Here is a 24,100-nt window from a genome sequence, read left to right as displayed (position 1 = left end):
AAATTAAATTTTGTCCTTCAAAGCAAAATCTCTGTTTGTTGAAGATGTCGGACAATATATTCCAAATGTTGAAGTTGTTTACCAAGAAAGAGAAGTAATGGGAATAGCTATGAAAACCTTCCACCTTCTCTTTATTGCTTATCGTTTCTTTTACAACAGAGCTTCTTATTACAATATAAGTTGTCCTGCACTGAATCGAAAAAGGAGAACATTTTTTTTCCGGACAGCGATGATGATGTAAATTCCTAACTTCTGTAACCATATCTCCTTTTCAAAAGCGGTGAACAAGAACTTTTTGGCTGAAAATTGAAAATTCATATTATTGCTTTGTTTCTGACTCGATGTGTTGTTTCACCAGTAGAAAAGCAAATGTTTGATACTGTGCACTAAGTAACATACTATGCTCTGTTTTATCAGGAGGTAAGATGCAAAAATTTAATTTCAAAATCTTGCACACAAGATTTTCTAAAGGATATGAATGTAAAACCCATCAGTAAATAATAAAGGGGTCTGGTTCTTTAATATCATTTCCATTCACTTTGCCTATTCTTCACGCAGGTCTCTTATATCTGTTACAGCAACAGACTAGTGAATCGAGAAAATGATATCCATATCCGGGGGGGGCGTACTCCCTTATATGGACTATATATGTGCGGCCCCAAAGGGTATGGTTTTTCAGCCGTTTCAGTGGTCATAAATAGGGTATCGATTTTCGCCATTTTGGTCAGAAATAGGGTATCGTTTTTGCTTTCTGGTCTTGTATTAACTACGTTTTTAGAAGAAGATATTTTTTAATCATTATCGAGAAGACCATCAACAAAAGCCCTTCATAAATTATGTTTCGAACAACTGTGCCAGCCGTAACGGCCATAAATAGGGCATCGAATTTTTGGTCAGGTCATAAAATAGCGTAGGGAAAATCGCAGATTCTACCTCAAACAGAGAACATCGGGGCTGGAAACCCTAACTTGTTTGAAGGGGACATGATCCTGACTCCTAAACAAAGGGCGGCTGCTGAAGCAGGCCAGGACGTAGACGCCCCAGTGTCCCGAGGCTCTATCAGAAGTGGCTTGTGGGATGGAGGAGTTCTATATTACAGAATCGACAGATCACTGAGTAAGTCAACACTAATTATAAACTTTAGCATGCTCTCATGCTTACTGTCTTCACATTTTTACAAAAAGCATATGATGATATGAAATAGTTAGAAAACGAAAATTTTTCTTGCCTAATGTGTGATGCAAAAGAAAGTACAACATACAGCCTTCCCAACATGAATTCCACTTCGGATCTTCTCTCTTCTTTCTGACTATTTACCCTTACCCCAATCTTTGAATTCAGAGTAATTTCTATTTGAATTTATATCACTAGCGTTTTAAAATTAGACTCTGTCATTTCTACTGTGATCAGGTGGTAACAGCAGAGCAATGAGTGCTATTCGAGCGGGAATGAAGATGTGGAGTGACAATACTTGCATCACATTCAAAGAGGCACGGAATAAACGGAGTTACGCCAACTTTCAAAACGGTGGAGGGTGAGTGACAGGCGCAAGTCAACTAATCAATGAACGCCTACAACCATTTCCTATTTGCTCCTTCGAAAGTGCCACTCACAGCATTTTAACTAGCAAAAGGCATCGATAAACCCTGGTCCCTGAGAATAGGTATCGGCGACCCCATGCACGACCCCATAAGCTACTGAGCTTTAATTTTAATCGTGCTTAAATAAGTTTTTTCTGTCTATCTGTCTGTCTGTCTGTCTGTCTGTCTGTCTGTCTGTCTGTCTGTGGACAAGAATGACAAAGTCATCGTTGCCTCAACGGATAAATACGTAAGTGTTAAATGCGCGAAGTGCCGATTGTTCTTCTGGGAGTATCAAGAAAGAAGTCATCGAAAGATGGCTGCCTAGCGAAAACCGTAAAGTGAATCTGATTCTTTTGTCATCTGAATAGGTGCTCCTCATACGTTGGTGCAACTGGAAGTCGACAACCGATCACTTTGGCTTCTGGATGCTGGTATCCCGGGATAGTAGCGCACGAAATCGGTAATGACTTCATACAAAGCACAGTAGTCTGTATCCACTGCAAAAAATGAAAATTGCAATAATCAATAGTTATTCATGCGATCTCGGTTCTTCCTATAACAACTAATATATGGACTATTTTCCATGCTTGTTCGTTCGAAATAACCGATATCAGGGATCATGCATTTTGCAAGTTTATGGATTCGGGGCCAATATCCAATATCCAATATCCAGCCATCTCGGTAAATAATTAATACAGCTGGCAAGATCGTCACATCTTGCCCCGCACGGGTATTCAATCACTGCACAGGATTTGGTTCAACTTGCCATATTACGAGCAAAATTATTAGACATTTGGCTGAATTGATAAGAATGAAGGAATGAAATCCGCCAAAGTGTTACCTTTGGAAAGAAAGAAAGAGAGAAAGCAAGCAAGCAAGCAAGCAAGCAGGCAAGCAAGCAAGCAAGCAAGCAAGCAAGAAAGAAAGAAAGAAAGAATGTAACAGTGAAACAAAAAATTGAAACATGTTTTATTTCGTCTCAAATTACTAAAGTTATCCTCACTAGATATAGAACGCCTTTTGTCTCCTTTGCAGCCCTTAGTTATTTGGATCGTCAGGGGCCGGCAGTAGCTATTGCTACGTTTGTAAAGTAGCAGGTCACTATAAAATTAATGTAATTGCTTATCTTTCCTTAGGTCACGCCCTTGGTTTTTACCACGAGCAATCCAGGCCTGACCGAGACGAGTTTGTTACCATTTATCGACAGAACATTATACAAGGTATGATTTAACATGTCGCCAACTAACAAAAGTCAATCAATTAGTTATAATTATTTATCAAATTATATCTAGTTCATATTGGATTTGAACGTAGTGACTGAACTTCCCTCAGTAAAATAGCCGACTGCCCTTCAAGTCCTATTTTGAAAGAATACTTAAGTATAGACCTAATCGTAGTTTTGTACATCACACTCTTTGCCGCCGCACTTATTAGTCTTATTAGCGCAGATTCACGACGGTCAAAAAGTAGCCTACCTTGCACTTTGAGCATACCTACACGTTTTCAACAGGTATGGAGTTCAATTTCAACAAATACGGCCGTTCAACCATCGATTCCTTGGGAACTCTATATGACTATGGTAGTGTGATGCATTATGACTCAAAAGCCTTCAGCAGGAACGGGCGCCCGACAATTCTACCAAAGAAACAGGGGGTTAGTATAGCAACGCAGTGCGCACAATGAAATAGTAATAGGTGATTTTAGTATCACATAAAGGTCGAAGGGGAAGGTAAGGTAAAGTCTGTGTCAGGCCAAGTGGTCCATACCGCGGGATCGAGCTTATCCCGGCTACTGTAGCATTAATGTGATTCCTTAGTAAAAGAACCGGCTATAGATTTCCGAAGAAATTTGGTATGCTGTTGTTACAGGACAAGGAGATATTAAAAACGTAGTAAAATGAGGGGGTCACTGTGCTTGTTTTCACGCCACAATGCTGACAAACACGGTTATTTAGGTGACTTTTGGTAATCTCCGTGCGCAACAAATAAGCTTGATCATTTTTCAATGCAGCTTGTTATATCACACAGAGTTTGACTTTATTTGATTGTTTATTCATCCACGTCCCAGAAAAAATGTCTTCAAATACCCTGCATCTTTTTATCCTTTAAAGGAAACATAATTTGAACATGCACTGTTGTCTCCCTCTGTAGTATTTATCATGTCATTTGCCAAAAAAGGAGCAATAGATTTCTGCTAATTTTTTTCTCAGTTATTGAGGATATTGTTCCCATTGAAATTATGAAATAAAAAGTGGGGGTCACCGTGCTCGTTTAAGAGAAAAGGAGCACTTATTTCGCTATCGAGCTTAGTTTGAGGGAAATCTCTTACGTTTTGTAGGCGCACGTGCTCATGTGCGTGCGTTAATGACGCGAAAATCGTGCGCAGTAGGGATGCGCAATGCAATAGTAAGGAATTACTTTAAGCGACTAGAATTATTCCTACCACCCCGTCCAATCGCATCCATGCAGGCTTACTCCGCAGCGTTAAATTAGCCGGTACCCGTTTAAAAATCTGAGTGGAAAGAGACAATATGTAAGTACTATGTCTTGCTCAGGAACCCAAAGCAGTGATCCCAGCTAGAGCTCGGACCAGGACCGCTCGATCCGAGTGCGCGCTCACCATTGGGCCACTGCGCCTCCTGCAAGGCCGGAGGGAGTTGCAATAATTGAGGTCATAATTCTAGTTTCTATATATAACTACGGCGGAAAGCCGTAGACGGGAAAACGTAATTTATTGTTATTATTGTTACGGCTAGTGGTGTAAGATGAATAAAATGGAGAAATATTCGGTTTGGAAAAAATCCTCTCTTTGTATTTCTTTTGCATTTTTAGTAGAATAAATACGAAATTTAAGCAAATTACATCATACAAGAGAGGAGATCTCTTGCATCATAGCATGGCAGCTTAAAGTAAGTCGTTAATTAGAGGCTATAGCCACACCTCAGTGAAGATTGCGGGTCTAAAATTATAGAGAAATACAATTAACACTAATAAAAGTTTGGGAGAACTCGAAAAAGCTGTGGAAACACTAGCCAGTCGGCTCGTGTTCCCCACGGCACAGCATTTATCGTTCTCCCACTGGTGGGAGAACTTCTATATCTCGCCCGAAAACACATACATGTTTTCTATTTCGTAAGTAAAAATCTGTAAAAAGTAAAAGAATGCGGAAACTATGTAAAATATATAAAAATAAAAAGGGACAAACACGAATAAGAATTGAAACGAATAGAAAGATCTAATGAGCGAGTTTTATTGTACTAATAAGGGTCTCCCTAGGTATGCTTAAACAACAATTACGTCATTTCTCTTTTTCTCAGTCGCACATTCATTGATATTTGTTTTGTTTCAAGTCGTTTTCGGCAGGTCAGCCTTGGTAACCGTGAACACCTGAGCGACATTGACATCCAGCAGATGAACTTGCTGTACAAATGTTCTGGAGGTGGTGGCGGCGGTGGAGGTGGAAGTAGGCCTAAACCACCCCCTCCAACAGGTTTGGTTACTTTGATAAATGCCATATTACATTAGTCAGTTACGGTCTGTAATCTCAGATTGCTGTGGGACATGATGCTATCTTGAAAAGAACGTGTTACGTCCTCCTTACTTTATCTCTTTTAGATTGCCAAGACACTGGAAGGTATTGTGGTTATCATGTTCCCCGAGGGGATTGTAAGAGGATGCAAATTGTAAGAGAGAGGTGTAAGAAAAGCTGTGGTTTGTGCTAAAACCAACCGCATGGGCGAGGTGAGTCCTTGCGTAAACACTTTGTTCAACGTAGAACCTAAAGAGCCTGATTTAAGACTAAATACGTTTGGCTTTCTCAAGTTTAGGACAAAGAAAATGTCAAATGTCGCTGTTTATTATCCAAAAAAAAAACAATACCTGACTGTTTAGTTTCGAGACTACGATAAAGAAATATCTATATGATTTTAATTCCCTAGAGGAAACAAGTCTATTGTAGGGACCTTCCAACTAGACCACGAGTAGTGTCCCTCTTTCGCTAGGTCCGTCGTGCGTGACGTAAAAAAAAAAAACGCGGAAAAAAATGTCCGCGCGAAACCCTAGGGCCTAGAAACGCGCAAAAAATATCGCTAGCTGGGCCTCTAGACGCCGTCAAGAGATGATGAAGGAGAAGGCGGATCTTGACGCTGTGTTGATCACTGCTTTATGATGTTACCAAAGCATCCAAAAATCACAATCATTGTTCTTTATACTTTAGCTAATTGCAGCCAAGTCGTTAGGAGTAATTGTTCAATAATAGACAGCCTTAAGAAAATCGCCCTAATTTTGAACCCCTTGACACTTTGAGCCACGCTATTTTTTTCGCGTTTTGTGCTGCGCCCCACTAACTAAACGCCTGAAAGATGCTAGTGCAAAAAGGCCTGAAAATTCACGTATTTAGGGCTAAAACGCGATTTTACTTTGCTTTATTCGACCGGAGCCATCCTCTAAGACCTGTGCCATGAAAAGCCTCACAAATTTGGAGCAGACCTATTGTGAGTTCATATGTCCCCTTGCAGGAATAAAAGGACAAACGATCATAGACAAAACCGTCTGCGAATACAAGGTAATACAGGGTAAATTGAAGAAACGATTGTCGGAGTTGTTTTTGCAATGTCCAAACTAATTTCAAGAAAGCTGGAAGTTTCACGTATAAGGGTATTTTTGATAAAGCTGAGCTCATGTTTCACATCGTTTGTAAATAACCGCTCCCTTCTCAGTAAATAGCGTGCATATTCTATTTGTATTGCATCACGTTTCCCATTGTTTCTAGCAGAAGTGATTTTTTCAGCTTTTCCTCCTGAAACAAGGTCTTCCGCGTCTGTGCTAACAAAATAAAGGCAGGTGTTTGGGTTTAAAGTGCTTCATGTGATATAAAATAAAGACAGTCAATTGGTCTTCACTTCGCTGTGAAAATGTTTCTGTTCATTGTTGTTGCGTGTTTGGGTAGGGTCTTGAGTTATAACCCAGAAGGTATGAACGACTAAGTTCATGGCTAGTATTGTACTGCAATGAGGGAGGCACGGCCGTCACCTAACAGTTAACATGCTGGGCTCTGAATGGAGCGGTCCGCGATTGTGGGCTGGTCAGCAAGGCTGGTGTGATGCGTTCTGCTTTCGCTTTATTCTTATAGCGCGATCGTTCCCATTTAGAAACGGTAGAAACTGTTAAGGAAACACGACAAAATGTTGGACTAAACTGAATGGGGTCCTGTCTGTAACTGGGACAAGCTTCGGTATAGGTGTGTGACCAGAGAGCGGACTTCGCCTTTACCTTTATTGTGTTACCGTAAATCATGTCACATCAATGTCAATATGCTCAGAGCTTAGCCTCTAACCCACTCACTAAATTGCGGTATTCGTAAGAAAACGTTCCACACCGTTTACACTAATCACCAGTTCGCACGAATTCTGTAGTTTTGGTAATTATATTTGTCTTCTCCAATTTTGTTATATTTGGTGTTGTTTTGTTTCATTTTTTTCGTTCAATTATTAATTCAAGGCAGTATTTCACAGCTTTCCTGTTCTTAGCTTGGATTTCAACCTATTCGATTCATCCTCCACTGTAAATACGATTCCAGCATCCACTTACTTTACGCTTACGACTGGCAGACGATCGGGTAAAAAACTTTAGCACGTTGGGCAGAAAAAGATACTTGCTTTGTTATACTTAGAGAACAGAGGACTTGGAGATTCCAATCTGTTTGAAGGCGACATGATCCTGACTTATGAACAAAGGGCGGCTGCGGAAGCAGGTCAGGACGTGGACGCACCAGCTTCTCGGGGCTCGATCAGAAGGGGCTTGTGGAGAGGAGGAGTTTTGGTCTATGAAATTTCCAGTAGTTTGCGTAAGTTATAAATTCGACATTTTTTAAAAAAGCACAGTTCTTACCCCTCCTCCGTAATTGGTGGCTTATCACCTTTGTGGCGTTACTTTTAGGTGTAGTTAATATTTTGAGATTTCCTTCATATTGGAAGGTACTTCATTCGTACTTCGCAAAACTGACCCACATAATATCGTAAAAAGTCACTTTTAGCAAACTCGAATTAAATGAAAAAAAAGTTTGTTAAAAAATCGATCGAGCGAACCTGTTAGCATCTTAACTGTTGGGCCTGATCGTTTCACAGCACATCGCTTTGAAATCCTTTGGAAAGCTGCTGAACAATATAAAAAATGGATCGAGCAATTCTGTGCGAATGTTTTTTTTTGTCGGAGGCTACTTGACTTCTAGTTTTCAAAGAAAATCAAATTCAGTCAAGCACCCTTGTGCTGACCCGACCTACGGAAACGAAGACGATGCTCCATATGAAAACCTTAATACTTCACATAATTGGAGCTAGAAAAATTTTAACTAATTTGTAAAAGCATTGAAGATACAAAATTCCTTTAGCAGAATGAAACTGGTGACCATGTTTCTTTTCGTCTTTTCCTGCACAGGTAGGAGTTCTCGAGCAATGAACGCTATTCGAGCTGGAATGAAAATGTGGTCTGACAACACCTGTATTAAGTTCAGAGAAAGAAGGGGGAACGAAAGAAGTTATGCCAATTTTCAAACTGGAGGAGGGTAGGTCTACTTTCATTGTCATGACTAAACCACCGACATGAATATCACAAAAAGACTAAGAATAAAGGAGGAAAATTGACGAATGCTTGATTGGTGGAGTAACGTAAGATTTTTTAGAATCGTAGATATCAAATCAACACAAACAATGCAAAGGCGATTTGACATCATACTGGAGTCAAATTTTAAAATTATTTGTCATGATTCTTTGTAGGTGCTCATCAATGGTAGGGCAGACAGGACGAAGGCAGGCTATCACACTTGCCTCAGGATGTTGGACTAACGGAATTGTGGCTCACGAGATTGGTAAGTTTTATCGGCTGCATGCGTGAATCCTTTCCTGCATCATAATACGAATGTGGGACCGGAGACAACCATCTCCTCCGAAGCAAGTTTACAGAGTGTTTATTTGAGCAAAAGAGGTCACTCTTCACCGAGGCTGATTTCCCTTTCGTAGACGGTCGATGCCATATAACCAAGCCTTTCGGAATGGACGATGCTTTACCTGCTCTAGTTTAGGCCTGGGCTAGGTCGAAACTGGTTATAATATTAATTTGGTGATAGACTAAAACGCACTCACTTGAACTGCCCAAGGTCAACACCACAACCCACGGGCTGAAATCGTGGCGTTACATAGAACTAAGGCTGTGGAATCTGCCATCAGATTCACACAGAGCTTTTAAAACTTCTGAGACCTTCAAAAACAGTGTCAAGAAAATTGATCTTTGGGGCCTTTTGATTGTACATATGATCAACGTTTTTACTTTTTAGCATAGTGTAATTATTTTAGATGGTATTTTTTGATCCTGACTCATACTTTTTTAAAAGTTTTACTCGTAGTAGATTATAATATTTACTTCTAATTGTAATTTATGTGGAATACCTGCAAACTAGTTGGTGTGCTATTTTTATCATGTGATGGCACGTGTTCAGATTTGGATGAGGGTTTTTTTTTTTAAACAAAGTTGCATGGTCTCACATAGCTTGTAACAGGAAAACCTCCTTTGGCGTTCTCCGGTTTGATGAGGCTAATACCCCCGTCGTCAGTGGGTTGTTATTCTTTGAATTGCTTGGTAATCGCCGATGTTTAGCAATGGAGTGGATGTGAATCTGCTCCCGAGACTAGAAGTTAAAGGACTTGAACATAAATGTATTTTTGTGATATATGAAAACGACCATATTGAAACAGCATAACTTGACCTCTTTTTAGTCAATGCTTAGTTCTAGACTTCTTCGATTTAAAATGTTTGCCTTTGTTGTTTGCTTTCTTTATGTTATCTAGGTCACGCACTTGGGTTTTACCACGAACAATCCAGGCCTGACAGAGATGATTACGTCATCATTTATCGACAGAACATTCAACGAGGTACAGCAACGATAATGCCATTTGAACTCATCTCTAAGTTATGCCAAGATGGCTTTGTTTTTGTTTTGCCAGCCTGATTTTAATATTTCTAAGTACAAAAGAAGTCTTTTTATGACCCTTTTATGCCCTGACAAAAATTGTTAACATTTAAAAGCCTCCACACAGTATTTGGCCTATTTTAAATTTTTCAAAAAGAAACTATGCATCTATTGATCTATCTTAAAGTGTCTATAAGGTCAACATGGTTTTTGTGGTTTTGGTATCTCTATAACATCTAAAAATGTATTCAAACCAAAAGAAAAATTAATTCCGGTGTATTTTTGCCATGAAATGAAGCTTTAAATTTCCCGCTTCGACCACGCCCAATGAAGTTGACCGCGTAATGAAAGATTGGTGACAAATGCCGTCACTTCAGGAACATCTCAAAGCTTCCCGTTTTTATTTTGCTTGATTGACGTCCGCATTGTTTCACCAACTTCGGTTTGTTTGCTTTTTGTCAACGAAAACTCTTAACCACAACTGAAACAACAGTGACCTGAACTAGCATGATTTGGCAATTCCTGACTTGACGTCACTGCCCATTCAGAAACCCAGACTCTTTTTGCACTGACTCCCGGTCAACTTCATTGGGCGTGGCTGGGGAACTTTAAAGTTAGATCTTTGGGCGTTAAAATGTTGGAATCCATTTTTTTTTTTCTTAGAATACCTTTTTACACATTATAGAGATACCAAAACAGCAAAAAACCCTGTTGGCCGTGTAGAAAAGAAAATAATCTATCTATCCAACAATTGCAGGGCAACAAATTCCCATGTCGTACCCAGTGCATTTCAGGTGTGGGAACTGCTAACGTGTTTGGTGAAAAGTTCAAGTCGACAATGCATATAAAACTGGCAAATATAAAATACACAATTATTCAAAGAGATGTAAAAGCAATAATTCCTACTCCGGTTCAGTTCTCTTAGCATTCTTGCATGTTGAAGGACAATGAGAAAAACCAACCCTAAACAGGGTTTACATTTTTTTTGGTTAGAAACTCAAAAGCGATCTAAAACCGCTTGTAGAGTTTGCGATTCTTGCTGTCGTATGATCTACTAAGTCTACCAGCGCGAAACACCACATTATACATTAACGTCTCTGTCATCATTAACCGTTGATGTGTTCCTAGCCAAGTTAAGAAATTAACTATTTTGCAGGTATGGAGTACAATTTCAACAAATACGGCCGTTCAACCATCGATTCCTTGGGAACTCCATATGACTATGGTAGTGTGATGCATTATGACTCAAGAGCCTTCAGCAGGAATGGCCGACCGACGATTGTTCCAAAGCAACAAGGGGTTAGTTCAGCAGAACACGGCTTATACAAAGTTCCCAAAATGCTACAAAAAAATGGTTCCTTGGCGTGATTCCAAAAAGAATATTAAGGCTCTCTGGTTTGTCCAAGGCGTCACCAGTCTATTCCACGGCGTCACCAGTCTATTCCAGGGTGTCACCAGTCTATTCCAGGGTGTCACCAGTCTATTCCAGGGTGTCACCAGTCTATTCCAGGGCATTTGCAAACCTCTGGTCGTTTCCAGTGTTCTGATCTTTCACTGTTATCTCAGACACTCTCGGTTCATAATCTGTTTCAGTCTTTCCTAATCTTAACCTTCGGTTTGGTCTTCGTTGTTTTACTCTTGCCTTTTTGAAACTGTTCTGCTTAAGTAGAGGGACTAGGTCACCTAATTTTAGGCAATTTCGGAATTGATCAAATGGTCATAGAATTAACTAAAATATCACAAAAACGGCTCAAAACTATAGAAGATCTCAAACAAAACACAGGAAAGCCAAGAAGGGACATGGATGGACAAAACCGGAGAGTATTAAAATGGATTGCATTTGGGTAAATTTGAAAAACGTCGGCCCACCTTTTTTCAAATTTATATCAGTTTATATCGAGATGTCATTTACACAGCTGGAAAATCATTCTCAGTTGTTATGTGGCCGTGATTTTGCAAATGAAAGACTTTTGCTCTGCCAATTTGACGTTTAGAGCTCATAATTAACACAATTAAACAAAATGACCTAAAATAGCCTGACTTAGCTTCTTTAAACTATAATTTTGATAAATACCATTAATTAGAACGTCCTACATCGTTCATTAAAAGATATACTTCAACATATGCCCCCTCGTTCCCTTAATCATAGTTCAGCTTTCCAATCTGAGACCCAAGTGAAGTACAACACGACCTCCCACGAATCAGGAGAAACCGCAAATTAGTAAACTAGCTAACATTTCTGTTTGGCACATGCTAAAATACTATAAGTTGTAAACGTGAAATATCGATGGGCGGCGACCTACGATGTTTACAAGGTTGTTAATGATTGGCCCTAGCCATAAGAACAAAAGAGGTACAGAAAAACGAATCAAAAGGTTTTAAAGTGGTGCATGTCAACTGGATATCGAATTTGAACTGAAGTAGTTCTGACACTTTTGATTTGAATCTATTTTCGAGTAAATAAATAATGTCAGCCTGCGGTTCTCTTTCATTCACTGGAACACCAGACTGGCATAAGGGTCTTGCCAGGTAACACTTGTACTCCCAACCTTCAAATAAGCTGGCAGTTACCAATTTCATTCTTACATTTGGCAGGTTACACTTGGAAACCGCCGGTACCTAAGCAAAATCGACATCCGACAAATGAATCTGTTGTACAAATGTTCTGGGGGTGGAGGTGACGGTGGACCTAATCCTCCCCCTCCTACAAAGCCCCCAACAGGTTTGCGTGTTTTTAACTTATCAAACTAATGAATAGATATCCAGCAACACTATAGATGATGTTTTGTCAGCTTCAAAAATAACTGTCTTGAAAAAGCTTGCATTCGTTACTTTCACGGACAGACGGACAGACTGAATGACTCGACTGACGGACGGATGGACGGACGGACGGACGGTGGACGGACTGACTGACTGACTGACTGATTGACTGACTGACTAACTGATTGTCTTACTAACTGACTGTTTGGCTGACTGGCTGACTGACTGATTGACTGACTGACTGACTGACTGACGGACTGACGGACTGACGGACCGACGGACTGACGGACTGACGGACTGACTGACGGACTGACTGATTGACTGATTTTACCGGGCATTGTGGTCTAGTTGTTTAGGGCACTAGATTTGACATGTGGGGTCACTGGCTCAAATTCTGCATCTTTCCCCTAACTCCATTTGCTATCGGCAGTTCCGAGATCAGCTCCTCAGCTGGACTTATTAAGGAACCACTGGACATATTCCCATCAACTGGGATTTAATTATAAATAGTTTTATTTAAGTTGTAATATATATATTTCAATTATTTACACTGTCCCTACTAAGCATGGTTGAGTTCACTTACACTTAAATATAGGCATTTATAATCTTTTTTTATCGATGTATTTTTTAGGTAACTGTCGTGACACAGGAAGGTATTGTAGCTACCACGTTCCACGTGGAGATTGCGACAGGATGAAGATTGTGAGAGAGAGATGCAGGAAAAGTTGCAAACTATGTGGAGAAGGTAACAGTAATAAAATGTTGAAATACTTTTTTGAATACATACTACCTAAGTAAACGAGGAATGGAACAACAACAACAACAACAACCATTTATTTGTACTCACAATTTATAAAATAATTACAATAAACATTAAATTAATATAGAATACTGCCTGCCCAAAATAACCATAAGGGCTAAAAAGAATGGGCAGACATTAAGTTACATAGATTATTTATACAGTTATCGGTCGGTAACACACTTACACACACACTCACACATATAAAGATACAAACAGAATGGAAACTTACAGCGGAACAGAATATATCCTTATGAATTAATTAAAATAATTGTAATATTTAAAGAGAAAGAGATCATAGGCCATTACTCACGCTAAAATCTATACTCTTTTTTCTCATTCAGGAACCCCAGTACCGAGCACTAATCCCCCTCCACCACCGCCTCCAGATACCGATGTGCCGCCGCCCCCACCTCCACCAAGCACTGAAATGCCACCGACTCCGCCTCCACCAGACACGGACGCGCCGCCACCCCCTCCTCCACCTTCAGGTCTGTAAACACTTTTCTTAATCCCCCAGGTACTCCTGACATGCGTGTGGCTATTAACAAATTCGGACTGTAAATGATTTACGAAATCTAATTAATCAATCAAGAACATCGCATTTTTGAAAGAAAAAGAGGAAGGAAAAACGTCCTCCTGTACTTTTATCTTCACCTGTGTATTAAATCTAGCAAAATAAACGGTTTCCTTTCTTTGCGAGACGTTAGTCCTATTCTGCACTGAAAATGGCTGCACTTCAAAAAATATGGCTGATAAAGAGATCATATTCGTGCTCTCGGTATAGAACTGGAACGAGCTTGCAACTTAGTCTAATGCGCGGAGTCTTTTCAAATGTAAATGACATAAATCTCTTTTTAATGATATTCCCCCGCCTGAGCCTCCATTACAAGCTAGTTCCAGTCCAAGACCGAGAACACGAATGTGGCCTATTTAACTTGAGGGAAACTTTTTGCCTAGAAAAAATTGTTAAAAATGGTAGAGATATGAACGATTTAGCTTTCTATCATCGTTTCCCAGGTTCCTGCGGTGTTTCCTCACTTGGTAACAGCCGAGTGATTGGGGGAGACGATTCTAAACCTGGTGCCTGGCCGTGGCAGGTTTGTGAACTAATCTTCTCAAACTCATTAATAATTCATCAGGTTTAAACAACGGAAATCATGGCCGTAACGGCGTTTAGATACATTTGTATTTGATCTTTATTAGCACAGATCCTTACGATTTTATTTCTCCGTTTTCTTCTTAGTTTTAGCTTTGATTGAGAGGATATATCAAACACTCCAGACAATGTCGTATTTTCAACTCGCTTCTTGTTGTTTGAGATGTGGTCAAACACGGTCTTTCGTGTTTTATATTATACATGACTGTGTTTTTAAGTGAATTGTCTTTTTATCCTAACTTGCTTTATTTTGTTTTCTTTTTTCAAGGTTGGCTTGCATACCAGTCGTGGAGGATTTTTCTGTGGAGGAACGTTGATAACACCAGAGTGGGTTGTTACGGCCGCGCATTGTATTTCAACCCTGTGAGTTGTATTTTAGTGAAAAATTCCAAACTATTAGACCCAGTCTGTGTGGAGTATCGTACCCGTCCCCGCTCCTATGGTGCCTGCTACTTATTGGAAGACAGCGTGCTCGGGGAATCTATACTCCCGCAGTCTATACCTACATAGAAGTAGTAGGTAGGTAGGTAAAGTCTGTATACGAGCCAGGTGGCCCAACAGGCCGGCGTTTATCTCCAGTTTCAGTAGCATGAAGCGACTAGGAGTATTTCTATTCCCCCCTAGACGGAATGCTAGTCCATCGCAGGGTTACCCCCACCCCAGCATTAAATTCGCCAGTACCCATTTATACAGTCGACAGAGGCACTGTGAGAATTATGTGTCTTACCCAAGAACCCAACACACACGAACCCGAACCGCTCGATCCGGAGGCTAGCGCACTAACCATGAGGCCACCGCGACGTTGAAGTGGATGTTAACTGCTTCCTTCCACCTATATAGAGCTAAGTAAAGGAGGTAGAAGGGTCCTCTAATGTTACTTGATATACGTGCCGATTCGTTCCCAAACGGAAAAGAAACAAAAAAGGGGGCGATTTAACCAAGAGTGCAGCACTTGAAACTTTTTATAGTCATTGAGAGGGGTCCACAGCGCTCTATTGTATCAGTTAGAAATAGCGAGTCTCTATGTGGAGCAGTTGTTTTGAATTCAGCTCTTTAAGGCCATTGTTGTAAACAATTGGTATTAGTTTATTTTATTTTCGTTGAAATACTAGGACACGCAGTCTAGACGTAACCCACTTGACGGACCTTGTATCGACGATCGTGACATTCTGATTTCCTCAGTAAAATTTTCCCATGACTCTAGTACTTACCGTTAATCTTTTCGGGAATAGTTCTCAGTCTTTGTAAAATTGAATTCCATATTGAAAGTGTTTTTTCCCCTTTCGCTGAAGTTCTATTCATTTAGTTTTGTTTTCGGCAGGAACCCCTCAAATTATGTGCTCCGACTTGGAGATCATAACCGGTACAGAAACGAGGGAACGGAACAAAATATCGGCGCTTCAAGGGTCATCAAACATCCTTCATATGACAGCAGACGGATCAACAACGACATAGCTTTGATCAAACTTTCTCGAGCAGCGAAAATCAATGACCGCGTATCACCGGCATGTCTTCCAGAAGCAAACTATATTGTTCCACCGGGAACAACTTGTTACATCACTGGTCAGTCTTTTTGTTCGTATTTCAGGTCTGATGCAGTTTTCTTACGAATCGTATTTTGCATGGCAGTAAAAACCTGGTAGTCTGGGCACAGTTGTTCAATTGTTAGATAATGCTATCCAGCCGGTAAAACTTGTTCAGAGTGACAGGTACCCGTCTTTCATACGTAACTCTTGATAAACTTCACTGCAATAGTGTAGCTTTTTCTTATTTTTTTTTTTTTAATAAATAAAGACTAATAAGATAGACCGAGTATCGTACTTAGGTTTTCATTGATACCAATACACTTTTTGATTTGGCTTTGAACTTTTCCAAGTCCGACTCGCCATAATAGCGTTCATTTAATTATCTTCTAGAGTGTCTGACTTCGATCATTCGTGTTGTGTTAAAAAAAACAGATAAACTACCCACTGCTTCGGCGAATTTTGTGCTCTCGCTGCAATTTGCGCGGAACCAGAATGCCGAAAAAGCTCTTCGTGCTGGAACGCTTGCTTAGTACGCAGGCTAGATAAACATTTAAAGCGTCTATTGTGAGTCACGTTCATGTAATTAACGGACTTTTCCCTTTTCCTTTTGCAGGCTGGGGTAAAATCAGGCATCCTGGTAGCTCTCATCACACACTTCAACAAGCTAAAATATCTCCAGTATCAGAATCTGATTGCAAAAGGAAAAGTGAGTCACTTTTTTTATAATGGTGATTAAAAAAATATATATTTTCTGAAAACATTAATGCACTGTCAGGAAAATAGGTAGCGAAGATCGATGAGCAAGGTATCTGGAGGTTGTCTGAACCAACATTTTGACTTGTAAGATTATAGTTATAGAATGAAACGTTCAGTAGTTACGTACTCAATGACATATGTATGTTAATACTAGTGACAGATCGATTCCTCGAGCCACTACCATTTTCTTCAGTGTATTCGGTTCTCGAGTCATCTTTTCGAGTATGGTGCACGGACACCGGTACTAGACGTGCTTGACGGGGACTGCTAAATTTTAAACTTCAAGACATATGCTCAGATGACCTAATTTCCGTTTCGTCCGTTTTTGTTTTTATAGACGGTTATGGCATAACAAGACAGATGCTTTGCGCTGGCGTTCCGGGCACTCGACTTGGTGGTTGTCATGGAGACAGTGGAGGCCCTTTTGTTTGCAAGGATTCCGATGGATTCTGGGTACTCCAGGGAGCAGTGAGCTGGGGCTCAACAGACTGTAATGCACAACGCATGTTCACGGTCTTTGCTCGAGTTGCCGTGTTCAGAGAATGGATTAACCAGTACGTTAAATCATGAGCACTGTATTTCTTTGCTGAAATAAAAGTCATAATGAGAATCAAATCACAGCATTGTCTTGCTATTGTCCTTTATTGATTAATCGGTCACAGACTGCACCAGCGTTATATGCATGTGATGGCATACGTCACAGTGTGGGGTACTTCGGTTTTCCCATGGCCTATTGCTGTTAATCGTATCTATAACAAAATTCTCGATCGTGATTGGTTCTCCGCGCACCAATTTGCCACGTAGTCGGCGCGCGATCACGTGGGTGTCCAATTACAGGTATCCAATTTGAACTTTTTGCAATTGGACACCTGTAATTGGATACCCACGTGATTCGCACGTCAATTGCCCGCGCTTTAATGGCTTTCTTTGCAATGTTTCCTACAGTTTTCAAAACTTATGAAACGCACTACATACGTTTTCGTTCAAAAGAAGTTCTCAAAAGACATTTTTAATTCCAAAATTTGTTATAGATACGATTAATTAGTAACTGGAACTCGTGTCGTACAATTCAGGGACTACTGAATCGTGCTTGTAATTTCAAATCGGCCTCGCGCTTCGCGCTCGTCCGATTTTGAAATTACTCGCGTGATTGCTCCCTGAATCGTCCTCCACTCGGTCCAGTTACTATAACTAATAATAGGGAAAGAAAATTATGTCGGACTGGAAGAGTCGAACTTATTAACCCTCAGGCCCTATTCGGAAACGATACGATAATTAGAAATCTTAATCATGATATATAGAGGTTGTAACGGAGAAATAATGCATTTTATTTTATGGCAAGGTACCTAGTCTTGATTGGTTCTTTCTTTTTCGGAATTTCACCATCAGGAAAGTTTCCGTGGAAACGGTCATAAGCCAAGTATTTTAGCCCGAGTGCCCTGATACAACAAACTACTTACTAACCTGTGGCTTGCTCGAGCCGTACTGGGGATAATTGCTCACACCCTCGGTCCAATATTCGTTATATTCCCCAGTGCGTCCCTGGCGCTCAATTGGTAATGTTTTGGTAATAATTCTGACCTAAACCTTTGTTTGGCTGAGCTTTAGAATGGCCGAGGAAAGGCTAGAAAACCTGAATACCAAAAAAGGCTCGCCATGTATTTTGGGCAAGTATTACATGACTGTCTTATATACACTCTTCTTTATAAGAATATATTTCATAAGAATATCGAGGCGCTGAAATTTGAGAAATTTTAAGGATATCTTAAGAATACGCCTGAGGGGAGATTTTGAAAAGAGTATAATTTTGAGTATTGAAAATTTGTAAATACAAATGCAATCATATGTTTTCAGTTAACTAAACGGTATAAAGTTCTTCTTTTCAAACAGCAAAACTAGCCAAAAACCAATGAAAACAGCACTAGCCTTATGTTCGATGCTAATAAGATTTCTCAAAGAAGTTACGGACGTGATATCAGGTTTTAGTGCTTGCAGGTGGCTCCAAAATTACTCTAACACCATCCAGACACCAAATACATTCGAAACAGAAATATCATGCAAGAATATTTTCAGCCTGAAATCCGCAGAAAAATAAGAATATTCAGCATTGGCAGGAAAAACAATATTCTTATAAAAAAGAGTGTATGTCAATCAGACCATTGATAAAGGTACTTCGATCTGTCAATTTACCAGGCCAAATTCCTCTCGATTTCGCGGACGATTTTCACCAGGTCCACAATGCCAAAGCACTATCTTGACCAACCGGGAACAAGGAAGGAACCTTGAACTTATATCTTTGAGAGGCTGAATACAGGATGACATTAATTCACGACAAGCAGACGCATTTGCTAATTTTTGGTACCGTCTTACCCCAAATAGGTTGAAAACAGAATTAAAATTGATGAAATCGAGCGTGGTCTGAACTGCGAATAGGTGAAAGAGACCACAAAGGCCTTCCACAGACTGGCCAAAGTTGTCACGTGTGAACTCTTCATCACCGGAAATTACGTTAGAAATGTTATGGTAGAATTTCTAAAGCCAGTATCACGCTACTAAACATGTTTTGAAAGTAAGATTAAAATCTTTTCTTTTCAACCAGGAAATGTTTTCGTGCGTCACTACTATGCGAGGAAATGAGTAAGTCCTGATGAGTCACACCAAAGTCACACAAAACTATGAAAGAGCGTGACACGACAAATGGTATATGGTTCTTGTAGATAAACGTAACGAATAACACGGTGAAAACTTAACAAACTTTGCAATACAGAGCAGTAAGTTAGTATGCCCATGAAATCCAACATGAAACAATGATGAAATTCTCAGAAAGGAAGAGAGTGATTATCCACTTCCGGTTACCTCCGACACCCGGATGAAGGGAAGTCGGCACATTAGTATTATGGTCTATTCTCAGCTGAATTACACATTTCTTTACATTTCTTGAGCAAGATGGCGCGTCGCCATCGTAGTCGAAGGGCACCATCCGGGCAAGAAGAATGGCAAATGGCTCGGAGCTGGCTGAGCAGTTTAGGAGTTTTACCAGAGTTTCATAGAGCATCATACCCCACTGCATCCGTCTTTGATCTGGCTCAGTCTCTTCGGGATGGTGTCTTGTTGTGTCAAGTGGCTAATCGTTTGCGTCCTAATTCTATACGAGATATCAACATGAAACCTCAAATGTCTCCGGTTTGTATATGTTTTCCTGTGATCCTTTAAACTTGAGACTTTTTCTGAGAGCAAAAGGTAGACTGGACACAGCCAGCTAAGATTCCGATCACTTGTTTTGTAGATGCACTGCTACAAACACTAGAGGTGTTTATTGATTTTGTGAAACTCCACCTTTACAATGATAAGCCTACTTCCTTCTTTGTTTTGACAGTTCTACTGTTTGAAAAATATTCGAAGTTTTCTCACTTCTTGTTCACGGGATTTTGGCTTGACTCAAGAGGCTTTGTTTGATGCCAACGAGCTGTACGATGTGTCGGATTTTGCCAAGGTTAGTGTTACACATCATTCTTGAGTTAAAGAAAGCTTGATGTTGAGTTAGAGCTAAGTTACTAACTTTATGCTCACTCTTAAAGTCACGTAGCACAACGATTAGCAAAGGCCTCTGGAATACATGAGGGTTAATTAGAGAATCCTTAACAGTGACACTAATTTAGCGAACGAACAAGCGCCGACAGTAATGAAATAACAATTTGTTTCATAGAACGCAATGTGGGGCTAAGCTGGGTTGAACCATTTACGATGACACCGGAACTGATTGTTGAATGTCGTACGGGGTTTTTCCCTCTTTGCTTTTTGAACAAGGTTACATTGGGTTACATTTGCTAGCACGATTTGCGAATCGGATAATGTAATATAATTGTGTGTGCATTTATATCGATGAAGCATTATACATGATTTGATTATCCTCGTGCTATTATTGGTAGGAACTATGCAGATTATCTGTGTTTATTTTAGTTAAAGGTGATCCATGGTGTAAACACAGAACTCTGTATTTATCCTTGGGAGTATAATGGTTATAAAACATATGCATTATTTTGAGACAATATCCTGTGTTGTGTCTGTATACATCAGTGTAAATTTTCCATTGACTTGTGGTGTTTGACACTTGAAATTACTGAGATAAATACATGACCCTGCATAAAACGTGCACATTTATCATATGTTTAACTAGCTAGATTCCAATACTGTCCAAACTCTGAATTTTAGCTGATATCCCTTAAAAAAAAAAAACAAAAAAAAACGAATGGTTCATTAGATGATTCAGATTGGCTCTGCAACTCTATGTGAATGATAAATAAAATGGTTACTTTGGTAAAGGGAAGTTTTCTTACTGTGCATACCAGATTTTTTCATATACATATGTATTGATAAGAAGTTGTTTTTAAACACCCTTGTCATTGGAAAATTTCATTTTCTGCAAAGAAATGACAAGTGAAACTAGTGGAAGTACACCAACGTTTTTTAACTAGCATCTTATTGTTTCATAGACCCATACAATGTACATGGTTAAGTTCTAGAAACCACAGATGTGGTTTCAGATCATATCCATAATCACCAGATTGTGGTTCATGGGAAAAGAAGAAATTTTCATAGGAAAAAAATATGTATATATAAAGCCAGACATGAATTGCTAGTGGGGTGGGAGGGGCAGGGGTGTGGTGAAATCAAAAACAGTACATGTGAGGGTAGTACTACAATATTGTTTGGAGCAAAACACATTTCTGGTTCACATGAATATTCCATCTGCAAGTTTTTGGTTAGATCAATCAAGTAGTCAGTCCCTATTCAACTAAAGATTACGTTAATGGCTTGCTCTTCCTCCTCCTGACCCTCCTAGACCCCTCTTATGCTATATGCCTGAAAAATGCAAACTAGTCATTCCCCTGCTTATTGCAAAAATATTTGTATGACTCACTTTCACCCTAGGCCAGGGCCCCTTTATTGAAATATTTAATTGCCCTCACAATTATACATATTTTGTCCATGTTAAATGGATCAATGGTAGACAGTTACTAGTTATGGATTAAACTAGTGCTCTCAAGTGATGTTTCCTTAGAGAGTTAATGTTCCCTATTTAGAAATACGCAATCTTCTATTTATTCAATCTTCTAGTCAGTCCTGGCTTTGGGACTTATTTAATAAGTTTGTTTCTCTTTTTTTATAACTTCACGTAACACTTGCAAGCCAGTAAGTTTGCTTCTAATATTTTGTATATTGACCTGTGATTAGAGTAGTTTTCAAATGAGTGTCGACAGTAAACAGGCAGTGATTTTGGTTTTGGTTAAATTGGTTTTGGTTTTACTGCAGTTTGAAATTGGCTGAGTGGTCTAATTGGTAAGTAATTGGTTTGGTTTTAGTTTTACGACATTCAATTGAAAACCGCTCTATAGTACAATGTAATTAACAATTAGATTAGGAACTTGAGATTTCTATCACTGATAGATATAACAAGGGTGCAGCCCGTGTCAACTATCACACAGAAATTGAGAGTGAATAATCCAATTTTTTGAGTATATTAAATCTATCAGTTCAAAACGTTGTTTAAATCCTCTTTTCAGACACATCAAAAATGCAAGAAGTAGCTGTCATTTTGTAGACAACCACACACTGCTAGGCCATTCACTATTTACAACAGAATAGATACACCTGTAGTGAGTAGCGTAGCCAATCAAAGAATGGCATTTGTGATAGAACGCTAACTAGTAGATTTATACCAATATTGAATAATACTAGTTACATGCCATGGCCAGATGGGAGGGGCTGTATATTCAGTTGAACCACTGTGTGAAGTCTTCGTTTAATACTCTCATTATATTTTTTATTATATTTTATCTTATAGGTTATAAAAACTCTATCAGTCCTTTCTCATACACAGTATGCAATTACAGCTGGATTTGAGTAAGTTGTTACTTTGAGTTTACAACTGCACACAATGTATCATTTTGCAAAGAAAGTTGTGTTTGATAGCTTGGGTCTAGTGGAGCTTGCAGAAATCTCTTGCTATTACATGTATATAACATACAGTAACTGATTTGCACACTGTTAAGGTAATTCCTCTGAAATAAAAGTGACAATAGATTTTTGTTCAAACTTTGTCAACTGAATATTTGTTATATGATAACTTCAATTTTGAAATAAAAAAGGGGGGTGCCCATGCTCATTAAGGAGCAGCACTTGAGGCATTGAAAATGCCCCATTTTGGCATTATTTATTGCTTATTATAAGAACACATTCCCAGTAATTGTAACATCTTTGTAAGCCCGGACTCATAAGAACACGCATTAAACTACAGTCAATACATTGTGTCGGACACAAATAAATGTTTAAGTTTGATTCAGACAGAAAGCTAAATCCTTGATTAAAAATTTGAACCAAATTTCTTGACGTGGTTACCGACTGCAAAATAGAAAAGACCACAGTGTATCTGCTATTTTTCTTATTTATTTAATTTTCAGCTATAGAAATTAGATGAGTCTTTTCTCACGCAAAGCTTATGATTAGTTGATTACAATGACTGGAAAAAAATTGGGGTGCCCATGCTCGTTGGTGAGCTAGAGGCATTTTTCAACTGACAGAGCTCAATATCAAGGCAAATCCGTCATGTTTTCAATATGCCCGTGCACGAGCGCGCGCTAATGACGCCATAAATTATGTGCAGTAAGGATGCGCAATGCAAATGTGAGGAATGACCTTAAATGCATGGCAAATGTGTTGAACATTCAGGAAATAAATACATGTACCCCTCCCACAGAATTTCCAATAACCCTCCTTGGGGCAGGTATTAAAATTATCTGGAGCAGTGCAAAATATGTTAATGAAATGGCACGATACCTTTCTTGTATATGTAAGTCAAAGCTTCAAACATTTCAACCAGGGCCTTTATAAAAGGTAGTCTGCAAACACAGATGGATTTCCAGCTTTTGTTTCAGGCAGCTGAAAATTACTGTTTGTGAAAATGACTTCATCATGAGTGATTTCCATAACGTCAATCATATGCTTTCTTTCCCTTTAACAGTCCTTTCCCACCTGAAGATTCTGGACATGACATTCAAGATGAGGATATTTATTCAAACCTTGAGGATCTTGCTTTGTGAGTACTGATAGAAGTATTTATATGTACATGTACTTGTTTTACTGCAAGACCTGTGCTGAAAGATGAACACTGATGAAAGATGAAAGTACAGTAGACACTCCCTTTAACCCACAAATTTTTTGGGCAGTACACAGTGCGTACATGTACCTTGCAAACCTTCATTTAGACTTTTTCTAGATGTGCTTGGATCTGTTTTTGTACATAGGTATGTTATTGTAGGTTTGTACTTTGGTCTGTGAGAGATTTTAACCTTCTCTTAAAAAGCATACTGTATTGGTGTCATCAAAATCAAACTAAGGTTACTGTAAATTTGAGACATGTACATGTATGTAATTGGACTCATTCCAGTCTCTAAACAGACACCTCTCAAAAGGCAGACATACATATAAACATGGCCCCAAAGGGTTCCTGCTCATGTCAACATTTGAAACTTAGAGACAAAAGTTTCAACTGTCA

The 24,100-nt window shown here is 39.3% G+C and overlaps 3 protein-coding genes across 5 annotated transcripts in view; all 3 read left to right on the top strand.

Moving 5' to 3' along the window:
- The first annotated feature begins 607 nt into the window (after positions 1 to 607).
- Positions 608 to 24,100, top strand: part of LOC145495553 (zinc metalloproteinase nas-15-like) — a 24,965-nt gene continuing 1,472 nt past the window's right edge. The window contains exons 1-7 of the mRNA XM_081475193.1: positions 608 to 1,116; positions 1,411 to 1,534; positions 1,952 to 2,043; positions 2,720 to 2,803; positions 3,094 to 3,236; positions 4,946 to 5,072; positions 5,198 to 5,325. Coding sequence (XP_081331319.1) covers positions 984 to 1,116; positions 1,411 to 1,534; positions 1,952 to 2,043; positions 2,720 to 2,803; positions 3,094 to 3,236; positions 4,946 to 5,072; positions 5,198 to 5,304 — 810 coding nt within the window. The 5' untranslated portion in view covers positions 608 to 983 and the 3' untranslated portion in view covers positions 5,305 to 5,325. The remainder of the gene's footprint in view (positions 1,117 to 1,410; positions 1,535 to 1,951; positions 2,044 to 2,719; positions 2,804 to 3,093; positions 3,237 to 4,945; positions 5,073 to 5,197; positions 5,326 to 24,100) is intronic.
- On the top strand, positions 6,564 to 17,790 carry LOC145495462 (uncharacterized). The gene is made up of 13 exons (XM_081475090.1): positions 6,564 to 7,427; positions 8,018 to 8,144; positions 8,356 to 8,447; positions 9,424 to 9,507; positions 10,702 to 10,844; positions 12,141 to 12,267; positions 12,937 to 13,050; positions 13,449 to 13,595; positions 14,125 to 14,204; positions 14,532 to 14,626; positions 15,585 to 15,826; positions 16,403 to 16,495; positions 16,883 to 17,790. Exons 1-13 carry the CDS (start codon positions 7,295 to 7,297, stop codon positions 17,113 to 17,115), a joined length of 1,710 nt encoding a protein of 569 aa, XP_081331216.1. The 5' UTR covers positions 6,564 to 7,294; the 3' UTR covers positions 17,116 to 17,790.
- LOC145495393 (proto-oncogene vav-like) overlaps positions 19,431 to 24,100 on the top strand; it is a 22,477-nt gene continuing 17,807 nt past the window's right edge. For all 3 annotated transcript variants that reach the window (XM_081475017.1, XM_081475022.1, XM_081475010.1), the window contains exons 1-4: positions 19,431 to 19,728; positions 19,922 to 20,038; positions 22,391 to 22,449; positions 23,567 to 23,641. In XM_081475017.1, coding sequence (XP_081331143.1) covers positions 19,492 to 19,728; positions 19,922 to 20,038; positions 22,391 to 22,449; positions 23,567 to 23,641 — 488 coding nt within the window. In that variant the 5' untranslated portion in view covers positions 19,431 to 19,491. The remainder of the gene's footprint in view (positions 19,729 to 19,921; positions 20,039 to 22,390; positions 22,450 to 23,566; positions 23,642 to 24,100) is intronic.

This window comes from Orbicella franksi, chromosome 1 (assembly GCF_964199315.1).
Source record: "Orbicella franksi chromosome 1, jaOrbFran1.1, whole genome shotgun sequence".
Taxonomy (NCBI): domain Eukaryota; kingdom Metazoa; phylum Cnidaria; class Anthozoa; order Scleractinia; family Merulinidae; genus Orbicella; species Orbicella franksi.
This window is presented reverse-complemented; position numbering and strand designations above follow the sequence as displayed.